The sequence below is a fragment of the Abramis brama genome, assembly GCF_963993115.1.
Source record: "Abramis brama genome assembly, chromosome: 6".
NCBI classification, from domain to species: Eukaryota; Metazoa; Chordata; class Actinopteri; order Cypriniformes; family Leuciscidae; genus Abramis; species Abramis brama.
Window position 1 is genome coordinate 18,570,291 of NC_139968.1, and position 13,629 is coordinate 18,583,919.

Consider the following 13,629-nt stretch of genomic DNA (forward strand, 5'->3'; position numbering starts at 1 on the left):
TCAAAGCAGATATATTTAGCCCATGAACGTTCACACTATACTTGGTATCAATGTCACAAGTTTTAGCAGGAAGTTGATTTTACAGTCTCCGGCACCCATCTTCTGAGCATTAAGTGATGTGAGCGACAAAAAAAGTGGAAGAAATTATTCATTTTGCCTATGGTTTCTCTTAAGTACTATAGAGAAGTAAAGAAAAGAGGAATTTACACACACATGTAATTCTCGCTGTACTTTAGATGCATTGTATTAGATTTGGTCTGAAATCTCTTGAATCCTGATCTTGAATAATCAATCTCTTTGATAATCAGCCCCTAAGATATTTGAAGTTCATTACTGTTTTACTCTGGTATCTGTTCGTACAGTCAGTAGGTTGTCATTTTGAGTTTTCATCTTTGCAAGTCTCTTTGTCTCTGTGCTACTTCCTCAAACAGGCGGGAAACCAAAAAAAAAAAGAGGAGAGAAAAAAAGAACAGGCAAGGAAGTGGTATCTTGCAGCACTGCCTACATGCAGAGGGCTTGGAAAGTGAGAAATAGTCAAGAAGCAACACTGCTTACGTTTTGTAAGCCATGTGAGAGAAGAAAATGTTCGAGTTGGATGTCACCATTGAGTCATTAATGTTTACTGAGGATAAAATATCAATATCACAATGTTTAATGAAACTTTTTTTGAGTACATGAGGCATGTTTTGTTTGAAAGTGTCACTTTTCACAAAACAATCAGATTAGTTTGGTATTTTAAGCATCCAGTCAGTGCATAAATGATGTTCGTCATACAAAGAGATCTTAAAATACAATATATGCATTGCATTTATGCTATCATACTTAAGTTATAGGGTACAAATGGCTAAAGGAACCACAGCTTTAGCCATGACTGTATTCACAATATGGCTTACAGTACCGTATCTTTTTTATAAAATAGTTACAGCGTGATAAAACCATTAAAGACACAAAGTGACAGCAAAATGTTATTTAAGGAAACAATGGTGGAATATACTTGGTATTACGAAACGAGGAGGCTAAGTCGCATAACTGGGTTTGGAGTTTAAGTTACCTTTTCGGACCCTAAGTCAGATTCTCAGTATAGCCTACCTCAGTTATCATAAAGGTCGCAGGCACATTAAAAAAAGACCAGAGTGTTCCCTAATTCACACCTCGCTCACAGATCATTAGTTTGTAACTAATCTGATCTAATTTCAACCCATTCAGGTTGATTTGCAGACTATTTGTGGACCTGATAGATCATGACTTTTGTGTATATTTGCTTTTATTTCGTCCCCTTCACGTTCATGCCACACTTTAGGATCTCACTGATCCCAAAATCTGTTATTTAATCACTACTTTATCCCATATTCTGTAATGTTCCTTGGTATAATTTGTCTTTCAAAAATCCCCCAAAAATGTACAAGGCACTGCCCCTAGAGAAAATGCCCTTTTTTTTGGTACAGTATGTTCACTAAGGTTATTAGTTGGCCTTAGTATACATCCCAATATACCTATGGTACGTTCACATGACAAAGTTGTACTAAAAATGGAAACAGTTTTCCTTTGTGTTTTTGAAAATTCCGCATACAGATGAAAACAATCCTCATTCACACGGATCCGTAAAAACTAAAAACGCTGTATTATTCATGCCAGGCCAGTAGTTGTCACTTTGTAAAGAAACACGATGCACCTATAGACTGAACACGTAATAGGTTACACATGAACATAACGTCATTATTTTTACATATTGATGTTTTTCTAGTTTACATGGAGATGATAATGGTATCATTTTCAACAACTAGAACTTTAAAACCCATTTTCAGGCCCCTAAAACACTGTTGTCATGTAAACGGGCAAAACGCATATAAAGTTTATCATTTTTATTTGAAAACAGTGTGGTGTAAACTGGGGTAACTGTTCTCTGTAAAACATCGAACCGTACCGTTCTCCACCCACGGTTCGGCACGCACTTGCACCGCGGTTCATCTCAAATCTGATGATGCATCTATAATATGGTTCGTTGAAAATAAAGCGTAAAGCAGACAGTTTCTCTAATGTTTCTGTCGATGGATGCGCATGCTGGCTTCCCAGTAATACATTACAACAGCGATAATCAAAAAAACGTGAACAAAACTGTCACTCTTTGTAAACTTTGTTCAATGCAAGTGCCATTGCTCGAACATGACCAGTCATTTGCGTCATCATCATTCGGGTGTTGATAGCGCGCGAGCTGCACACGTTGTGTTTAAACTAAACTCATTTAAGCCTTTCCAATTTAAACATTCAAGAGCAAGACTTGAAAGAGAACTTGCACGCGCTGCGATAAGATTTGTGTGTGTGTGTGTGCGCGCACATTGGAAGCGCAAACCCGCGTCTCAGATAGCATGCAAATAGTAATCCTCTTTCAAGTCTTGTGCTTGAATGGACAAATTCACACAAAAATGATGTCAATATGTCCGTCTTGATGACTATCCTAGCAGTCTGTTATGCCATAAGTGAACTTATACGGCTGAGAAAGACAACACATATGTAACAGTAGGCTATCAGTATTTTGGATAAGAAGTACATTATGTCTTAAAGGGGTCATATAATGCCATTTTTGTACAAGCTAATATGATTCTTTAGGGTCTAAATTAAAAGTTTGTAATATACTTTAATTAAAAATTCTCATTAGTATTGTAAGAAAACACTCATTTTACCTGGTCAAAAACAGCTCTGTTTTCAGCATGTGTCTTTAAATGATAATGAGCTTTGCTCACCCCGCCCCTCTGTTCTGTGCATACACCGTAACACAATAACCATAAGGCATTGTTCATTATAAACGTGGGATTATGAATTATATTGAGAACGTTGTACATAAAAAACATGCCGTAATGTACCCTGAGTGTAAACAGCCGCATTCATCGTGAAGCATGCAGCAAGCGATTTGCAAAGATTAATATAAATATTAATATTAATATACAGGTAAATAAAACGTTACACTCACTTCAGTTATTCTGGAGGTGCAGCAGGAACACGAATAGTTGGTACCGATCCTTTTTTCAGGAGCAGCTTCTTAGCAAAACCAGCTTTATAACGTTATTGACCCTCGTTTATAAAGCAGTCTGGTGAAATGATTCGCGCAAACATGAAAGCATTGACATTGATCATGGGGAATATTCCCTTCGAAAACAAACTCAGCCACTGCGTCTTCAGCGGTTCGGATTTAGGAACATCAAAATGACTGCTGTGTTCCTTATTACACCCAAGAACAGAACACCACAATCGCTTAGACGCCATTCTGCTCATAGACAGTGCTCCAGCGTATCAACAATGACCGCGCCGGTCCACGCGAGTATGGGGTCTCTGCGGAACAAAAGTGGGCGTTTTTAAATTTGTGGGTGTTTTCAAACTGGTGGGTGTATATAAATCATGCAATGAAAATGATGGCCTTCACCCAACCCCAACCCTAAACCCTACCCACACTGTGACGTGGGCAAATCAGAGAACACGGTGAAAAACGCCCCTCTGTTTATGGCCTCACCCACTGATCTGGTAACTCCTATTACTGTCCTGCAGAGACCTATACTTGGTCCGCGCAGACTATGATTGACAGCTCGCTCACAAGCGAGGGTCTGTGTTGAAACGCTGCTGTCAATCAACAATCATGGGAGGGGCGTCGATTTTGTGATGTCACAAAATCGAACGGCTTGATTTGAGATGGGGGAAAACATATAAGAAGATTTTAAAAAACCACTGGATGGATTTTTATCATTTTATGATGGTTGTGTACAGGCACTGCCAACACACATTTCAGTACAATCAACTTGTAAAAGTGCATGTACCATTATATGACCCCTTTAAAGTGACAGCAACCTAATATTCCTGCTGTCTGTGTTTTTAATGTTAATCAAACAACACAATACAAGGAAATCACTCACTGCTCTTGATTAAATAGCTTTTGTAACTTTAATAAGGATTAATCTTTAACTGATCAAATATGCAATGTTATTTTACATTTGATTACTTTATTCAGTTGTTGTACCTGAAAACTAATATTAGACCTACCTGAAAAACCTGAAAAGCACTTTTTTATTTGTATCTTTACTCTATTGTATTTTTTTGTTGTTGTTGTTGCTTGTAGTTAGATTATTTGTTCTTATTATTTGACAGTAGCCCTTTTTCCCTGAACATAGCACATACCGAACAGTACTGAAACCGTGAACCTAAAACCGCAATACAAACCAAATGGTGAGCAATTTGAACTGTTGCACCCCTAGTGTAAACAGCCCCACAGTTGATGACCAATCAGAAGCCTGGATTTGTTTTTATGTTATTTGTATTTACATCTTTTTTTCCACATTTTATTAAGTTTTTATCATTTAAAAATAATACCAAATACATATTGCTGTATCTTGTATATGTTGGTGTGTAATTGTACTTGTAATATATATGTTATATAATAATATATACAGTACCAGTCAAAAGTTTGGAAACACTACTATTTTTAATGCTTTTGCAAGAAGTCTCTTATGCTCATCAAGCCTGCAGTTAAAAACAAAAAAAACACAAAAAAAACAGTAATATTATGAAATATTATTACAATTTAAAATAATGGTTCTCTTTTTTAATATACTTTAAAATGTAATTTATTTTTGTGATGCAAAGCTGAATTTTCATCAGCAAGTACTCCAGTCTTTGGTGTCTTATGATCCTTCAGAAATCATTCTAATATGATAATTTGATACTCAGTTATTATCAATGATGGAAACAGTTGTGCTGTTTCATATATTTTTTTGGAATACTTTTTTCAGGATTCATTGATGAGTAAAACGTTAACAGCATTTATTCATAAAAACAGCATTTATTCAAAATAAAAACATTTCTAACAATATAAATCGTTACCATCACCTTTTATCAATTTAACGCATTCTTGTTGAATTAAAGTACTAATTTCTTTAAAAAAAAATAGTTATTGTTCCCAAACTTTTGAACGGTAGTGTATATTGTTACAAAAGATTTCTATTCTAAATAAATACAGTTCTTTTTAACTTTTTATTCATCAAATAATCCTGAAAAAAGTATCTCAGGTTATAAAAAAATATTAAGCAGCACAACTGTTTCCAACATTGATCATAAATCAGCATATTAGAATGATTTCTGAAGGATCATAAGACACCAAAGACTGGAGTACTTGCTGATGAAAATTCAGCTTTGCATCACAAAAATAAATTACATTTTAAAGTATATTAAAAAAGAGAACCATTATTTTAAATTGTAATAATATTTCATAATATTACTGTTTTTTTTTTTTTTTTTTTTTTTTTTTAACTGCAGGCTTGATGAGCATTCTTTCAAAAGCATTAAAAATAGTAGTGTTTCCAAACTTTTGACTGGTACTGTATATATATACATATATATATACAGTGAGGAAAATAAGTATTTGAACACCCTGCTATTTTGCAAGTTCTCCCACTTAGAAATCATGGAGGGGTCTGAAATTGTCATCGTAGGTGCATGTCCACTGTGAGAGACATAATCTAAAAAATCTAGAAATCACAATGTATGAGTTTTTAACTAATTATTTATATGATACAGCTGCAAATAAGTATTTGAACACCTGAGAAAATCAATGTTAATATTTGGTACAGTAGCCTTTGTTTGCAATTACAGAGGTCAAACGTTTCCTGTAGTTTTTCACCAGGTTTGCACACACTGCAGGAGGGATTTTGGTAGGCCTGTCACGATTATGAAATTTGGCTGACGATTAATTGTCTAAAAAATAATTGCGGTTATGCCGATTAATTGTCAGTTTTAGGGCTTTGACGATTAATTGTCTGTGTTAGGGCTTTGGCGATCATGTCGATTAATCGTCTGTTTTAGGGCTTTGTGCTTCATTCATTAAATAATTGTGATGAATTTAATCCTTTGTAAGTTATCATTTTGCAGTGTAAGATTACAGTTAACACCTTTAAATATTAAATAAATATATTCAATAGCTATGACAATTTGTTTATTAAACTTAGTAAGTGTATAAATCGGCAGCAAAAAGTAATTTTTGAAAAACATCTGCACAGTAATTTAATAAAATCTAAACATGTTAATAAAAACAAATGTGCACAAACCATGATAATATGATACGCTTCAAAACAGAGCGGAACAAAGCGCGTATGCGCATCGCGGGTGCAGAATGATGTGCTTAATGCAACATGGAGTCACAGTGCGCAGCGCTGCACAAGTGCGCATTTAAAAGTTCACGGCACAAAGCGAAGAAATGTCGAGGGCACAAATCCTAGTGTATATCAGTCCAACAGTTTATTGATCATTTGTTTCTTCACAGTTTTAAACTCCAGTTATTGTGCGTCTGATGCCAATTCATAGTCCTTGTGCTGCACACGGTAGCGAGCGAGTCATTTAGAAACGGCAAAAAACTCCAGCAAAATAAAGTCATTTTATGCAAATCCACAGCCCTTTATCTACAGATCAAGCATTATAACGTCAATGTCACATTGGAGAAAGTTTTACCGTGTATCCTGTCGTAACCGGACGACGCGCGCTGTTTGAATGCTGAACGGAATGATTGACAGCTGCAGACGAGTTTGTGAACTTTAATTTAACAATGTAAATATACTACTGTCCCTCACATTAAGCTATGGAATGGCTTCAGATGACTTGCTGGAAAACGTAATTAGTGCTTGTCTATTTATTTTGGTCCACGACTCCCCCTTGTGCCGTAGGCCTATAAAAGAGCGCAATAATTGTGGTTGTCTGAAACAATCGCGGTTAGATCAAATAATCGCGATCAGACGGTTATTTAATTATCGCGACAGGCCTAGATTTTGGCCCACTCCTCCACACAGATCTTCTCTAGATCAGTCAGGTTTCTGGGCTGTCGCTGAGAAACACGGAGTTTGAGCTCCCTCCAAAGATTCTCTATTGGGTTTAGGTCTGGAGACTGGCTAGGCCACGCCAGAACCTTGATATGCTTCTTACAGAGCCACTCCTTGGTTATCCTGGCTGTGTGCTTCGGGTCATTGTCATGTTGGAAGACCCAGCCTCGACCCATCTTCAATGCTCTAACTGAGGGAAGGAGGTTAATATAAATATAGGTCACCTTCCTACTGGAAGGAGGTCACAGTAGGGATGGTGTTCTTGGGATGGTACTCATCATTCTTCTTCCTCCAAACACGTTTAGTGGAATTATGACCAAAAAGTTCTATTTTGGTCTCATCTGACCACATGACTTTCTCCCATGACTCCTCTGAATCATCCAAATGGTCATTGGCAAACTTAAGACGGGCCTTGACATGTGCTGGTTTAAGCAGGGGAACCTTCCGTGCCATGCATGATTTCAAACCATGACGTCTTAGTGTATTACCAACAGTAACCTTGGAAACGATGGTCCCAGCTCTTTTCAGGTCATTGACCAGCTCCTCCCGTGTAGTTCTGGGCTGATTTCTCACCTTTCTTAGGATCATTGAGACCCCACGAGGTGAGATCTTGCATGGAGCCCCAGTCATGTTTAGCTTCTTCCATTTTCTAATGATTGCTCCAACAGTGGACCTTTTTTCACCAAGCTGCTTGGCAATTTCCCCGTAGCCCTTTCCAGCCTTGTGGAGGTGTACAATTTTGTCTCTAGTGTCTTTGGACAGCTCTTTGGTCTTGGCCATGTTAGTAGTTGGATTCTTACTGATTGCATGGGGTGGACAGGTGTCTTTATGCAGCTAACGACCTCAAACAGGTGCATCTAATTTAGGATAATAAATGGAGTGGAGGTGGACATTTTAAAGGCAGACTAACAGGTCTTTGAGGGTCAGAATTCTAGCTGATAGACAGGTGTTCAAATACTTATTTGCAGCTGTATCATACAAATAAATTGTTAAAAAATCATATATTGTGATTTCTGGATTTTTTTTTTTAGATTATGTCTCTCACAGTGGACATGCACCTACGATGACAATTTCAGACCCCTCCATGATTTCCAAGTGGGAGAACTTGCAAAATAGCAGGGTGTTCAAAAACTTATTTTCCTCACTGTATATATATATATATATATATATATATATATATAGATAGATAGATAGATAGATAGATATAGATATAGATATATATATATATATATATATATATATATATATAGATATAGATATAGATAGATATATAGATATAGATAGATATAGATATATATATATATATATAGAGAGAGAGAGAGAGAGATAGATATAATATTATTATTATTATTATTATTATTATTTTCTAAAAATATTTTATATATAAACTAGTAAAGAGAAACCCTGCACACATTCCAACTTGCAAAAATGGTCAATTTATTCAGCAACATTTAGGCATCATGACCTTCAAATGTCGAAACTTTGTTGAAATGTTGCTGATTTCTCTTTCCTAGCTTATGTTGGGCTTTAGTTATTGTCTTCATCCTACATAAATACATAGAGTAAAATAAATTATTTATAAAAAGTCACTAATACTATGTCTGTCTGACTAATTTAATTTAGTATCTTTACTTATAGAACTTTTTTTTTCATCTCTTATGTAACAATTACTGCTTCATTGATGACATTTACTTGAATTGTTCATACATTCAAGTGAATGTGATTTTAATTCAAAATCCACATTTTTTGAAGATGCTGCTCACTATGGGTGCAGGTCGTCAAAAGAAAAGGCAAAAATGAGATAATTCTCTCATTTCCCATTTGAAGGACATGACACGGTACAAGGCGAGAGATGTGTGGCGTAGATGAAAATGCAGCTTCCTGTTAAGAAAGGGCCTTAACACAAAGCTGAAGTGGAGAGTGTCTCTGGCACTGCTCTGCTGTCTCAAGACCCAAAAAAAGGATTTTTTTGGAAGGTGAACACTCACCGGCAACAGGACCGACTGATTAGACGCATAAGAACACGTAAGATTACATGAAAACAGAGCAAGAGAGACCAGAAAGCCATTACGCATTCTAATGGTTAACCCAGATCTTTGTCTTTTTCAAATAGGACATATGGTGTCTTAGAAGAGGCGTTTGAACCCTTGGATATGGCGAAATATTTTGCACTAGGACCCTTGGTTTTGGTCCTATGCTTGGCCCTATGTAAGTACAAAATTATATAGGTTTTTTATATATAGACATATAGATTTTTTTTTTTTACTGGTGAAATTTGTGTTTATATGGTGTGTGAGTGTGTGTGTACTATATATATATATATATGTATATATAACTGATATATATTTTTATAATTCTTTTTAAATTATTTTTACAGCTGTATTTTATATTTGCCATTTTGTGACTAATTTTGTGAATTAATGGTGTAGATTCATTCATAGTTTGGTCCAGTTTCTGTGTTGTGTAATATTACATCTCGCTGGATAGTAAATATAGTTTACTGAATCTTACTCACCATCTCTAGTCATCAGTTTAAGTACTAAATTTAAAATGAACTGGTGAATGAGTGTGTCCTCGAATCTTGACGGATGTCAGTGATGATTTAAATCGTAGTGTGTACATGCAGGACAAACAGTTTTACTTTCTGAGCCCTCTATTTATTTAAAGCATTTTTATCTGTAATTATTAGCAGTGTTTCTTTTTTACTGAGAAACGCTGTCGTCGTTGACCAAGAAGAAGTGGAATTCTCTTTAGACTGCCAAAGAGAGAAGTTGTTACTTTGTAAAACGTCAGAGTGAAGGTGAAATATTGCAAAAGAGCGCTTTGCAAAATGTTTAACGTGATATTTCAAAGGGGTCTGTGGCGGGACACTTGTGAGGTGTGTTGGGTTCTAGTTTGTGTTACCTGGTAAAGGAGCTGTCAAACATCAGGTTGCTTTGGGTGTGTCCCCTCGAGCTTGCTTGAGGTTCTGCTAGATTTGAACGATGCAGAGGCCGAGCTGTCAGTCAATCAGCCCTGCTTTCATATGCCACATTTTGATGAGTGTTGTTGATAATCTATTTGTTATTTTATAGAGTTCTGCTTTGCTGTCTTAAAAGTAAAGGTTCTTGGGTTGTTCTTGTGAAGAACCATTTTTGACGTTCTTGAGTTGAGTTCTTTGGAATTCTTTGTGGGAATATTGCATCAGGCTGTAAAACCCTTTTTGGTTCCAATGGAAACTTGCGTTTTTTTGGGTAAAACTATTTTACAGTGACCTTGTTACACATGTTACATGTAGTTACTATTGTAATAACTATAAATTAAGCATAATTACATACAACTAACCCTAAACCAAACCCTAATCCTAATCATAACCTAATCATAATCATAACTTAATAAAGTAAGTACATGTAGTTAATTAATATTACTCAGTACTTAAATGTATAATTACACTGTGACACAATGACACCTTAAAATAAAGTGTAACTTATTTTTGCACATTTAGTAAAATAATGTAATAATACAATATAATACATGTACATTTTGTAATTGTAAATAAGAGATTTTTAATAATATTTTCATTCATGTAAATTCATATGAAGTTCCTAACAATATATTTCTTAATAAATGACACTTTATTGAAAATATTCATTTAAAAATAATTTACATTTTATAATTTGATAATATATTTGTTTATAATATTTTCATTAAAATGTAATTCACTAAGGAAGTTCATATTTGTATGCAGTTCCTAGCCTTATAATATAATGTGTAATATGTAATATGTATATATATATATATAGTATATAGTAATGTTCCTCAGTAAATTACATTTTATTGAAAATATTATTTTTCATTGGACTCTCTTTTGGGTGTCACGTTGCGTTGCTTGAGCATGATGCCTTGCTGCACAGGCCTCTGACCACTTCCTTGTTCCATTTTGAGCCGGTTTCTATGCCTCGTAAATTTGCCGGCTAAAATGGTGCTCGCGAGACTTACTTAAGTCTTACCGTGCTGCATCTAAAATGACTTTTGACTAAATATAAAAGTGTTGTGGGTTGAGACCGGATAAGAATACTTGTGACTGCACTGTACATGCAAATCCCATAGAAAAGGAAGCCAGAGATAGAAAGATGGGCCTATGTGTGAGATTGAGGCCTAAGAGTCAATGCTCAAGGGAATATTCATGATATTAGTATTTGATATTGCTTTTCAGGCTTGTTTGGATGTCTTTATTTGTCTGTACTTTTATTTAAAGGGTTAGCTCATCTAAAAAAATGAAAATTCTCTCATTATTTACTCATCCTCATGTCGTTCCAAACATGTATGACTTTCTTTCTTCTGTGCAAAGCAAAAGAAGATATTTAGCGGAATGTTCATGCTGCACTTTTCCATAGTGTGACCAAAGGCTGTTAAAGGGATAGTTCACCCAAAAAAAATGAAAATTCTGTCATCATTTACCAACTCTTATGTTGTTCCAAACCTGTATGAATTTCTTTCTTCTGCTGAACACAAAGGAAAATATTTTAAAGAATGTTGGTAACCAAACAGTTGATGGACAGAATTTTTGTCTGAACTATCCCTTTAAGCATCAAGATTACTAAATGCATCATAAAAGTAGCTCATACTGCTATATTCATACATTAGTTTTGTGTGAGGAACAGACCAAAATTTAAGTCTTAATAGAATTAAATCCACATACAAATCTCTCAAGACTTGAATTATACTATGTGTGTCCCATTGACTATGTTAAATGGACTTTTACCGTATGATGCTTTGTTTGTAATTTGCATCATACTGTAAACATCCAACATATCATATTTGCGGTCTGCAAACAAACAAAATAACAATACAGATTTAGAATGACATGCATGTGAGTAAATGATGACAGAATTATCTTTCTTTGTGTGCGAAATATGTCTTTAATCAATAGTAATATGAATGATGCAAAACTGATTTATGGAATTTTATGGATTTTTCTTTTTTAAATCATGGATGTTACTGTATACGGTCCAATTTTTTGTGAGACACAATAAAAATATGGTAGCATCTAATTGAACCTGTTTAATTAATATGACCAAATCAACCTTTCTCCTTTTGTTACACCAAAAAAAATGCAAATCAAATTAACTCCTTCAGGTATCAACTGTACATTGCGTGTGAAACCACGGAGGTAACAATTAAATAATTTTTCCAGCATCTCCTTCTCAGCGTCTCGCATTAGAATTACTCGTATAGCTTCTTAACATGCCTGTTTACACACTGTAAAAAAATAAAAAAATAAAAAGTTGCTGCCTTAAGTACAATCAACTTGAATGTTCAAGTAATTTCAACTTAAATTACATTAAACTAACTTGTCAGACATTAAGTGCACGGTATCGTCAAAACCCGATTTTCTTACATTTGTTAGATTTTCTTGTCATTGAATTAGTGTTGACTTCATATCTTTTCATATCCTATGAATGAGGCCGTTAAAGGCTTCCGTTTAAAGCCATATAGACTGTGCATGCTTAAACTCTGCGGTAAATTTGTCACAATGCATTGACCAAATGTGCCACCTGCATTATTTTTGGTTGTGGCGATGGCTTGGATTCATTTGTCAGAAGAGAAAAAAAAAATGGGAGAGGTTTTTTTTTAATAACAAACCAACAATTATTCAGAAAACAAGAGTTTTTTTCTTGAATGCAATTGTAAATATATTATAATAGGTGAAAACATGCATGTTTTTTTAACCATGTTTCTTTAGCTCACTCAAACTTTGAAGTCTTATAAGATGGGAGATACATGTCGCATCTTTGGTGTTAAAGTTAAAATAGTTGGTTTTAACTAGCATACAACTTAAGTCTGATATGTCTGGAGAAAACTAGTAAGGACTTTCATGGTATGTCCCTGTAGCTTGGCCTTTAGTTTTTACCAATTCTACCAAAATATCAACACACAAAAATGATAAACTTAAGTAAAATTAATAAAAATACACTTGCTGCCTTATAATTTTAAAAAAAAAATTTAACTAGTGGTGCCTGCAGTGTTAAATACACACTTGAAACTGCATTATTTATCGTAACAAGCCTAAAACGATGAAACGTGTATATATATAACTGAGAAACATCTTTTACAATGTCGGTGAAAGAATTTGAAAGTTTTAAAAGGAATTATTTGAACATTTATAGTCTAAGCGTGTGGATTATTGGGCCTTTAATAATTGTTTTAAAATCTACTTGATATACATTGTTTTAAAAGTGCATGTTTGTGGATGTAGTGCAGTTTGGAGGTTTCCATAACTCTTTAAAAACAGGTTAAATGGGAACCTGATGATATATATCATCTTGCAGGAGATTTAGGTTCATGCCGACTTCCCTACGATCACCGTTATCTGTTTGACAAGGCAGTCAAAATAAAAATACAACGTTTTTAAAAGGAATGCTCTGAAAACGAGATAGATAAAGCAGCGCACTTAAAGTCATTATTCTCATGCTGTCATGTTCCATGTAATGGGTGGACCTGCTAAAACAGCCACGCTTAAAATGCACGCACCTCGAGTTGTGAACCAAGTCGAGCAAAACCACATCCGGCAAAGAAAATAAGTGAAAATGACTGACGCTCTGACGCTTCAGCGAGTATAAACGCCAGTTAAGAGTTAAGGAAAGATATTAGGAAGCTTTTCAGAATGCTAAAAGTGATATATCTTGGTTATCTTAGGGTTGCAAATCACCAAATCAATAGTATATCTTGGCCTTGCATTAGATGAATGCATTGATGAATGGCAATACCCATTTAGTAGACTTGTGTAAAAGATGGC

The 13,629-nt window shown here is 34.9% G+C and overlaps 1 protein-coding gene across 9 annotated transcripts in view; it reads left to right on the forward strand.

Annotated features, from left to right (window-relative positions):
• Positions 1-8,732: 8,732 nt before the first annotated feature.
• Positions 8,733-13,629, forward strand: part of ptprc (protein tyrosine phosphatase receptor type C) — a 42,213-nt gene continuing 37,316 nt past the window's right edge. For all 9 annotated transcript variants that reach the window (XM_084116350.1, XM_084116352.1, XM_084116351.1 and 6 more), the window contains exons 1-2: positions 8,733-8,876; positions 8,965-9,059. In XM_084116350.1, coding sequence (XP_083972476.1) covers positions 9,005-9,059 — 55 coding nt within the window. In that variant the 5' untranslated portion in view covers positions 8,733-8,876; positions 8,965-9,004. The remainder of the gene's footprint in view (positions 8,877-8,964; positions 9,060-13,629) is intronic.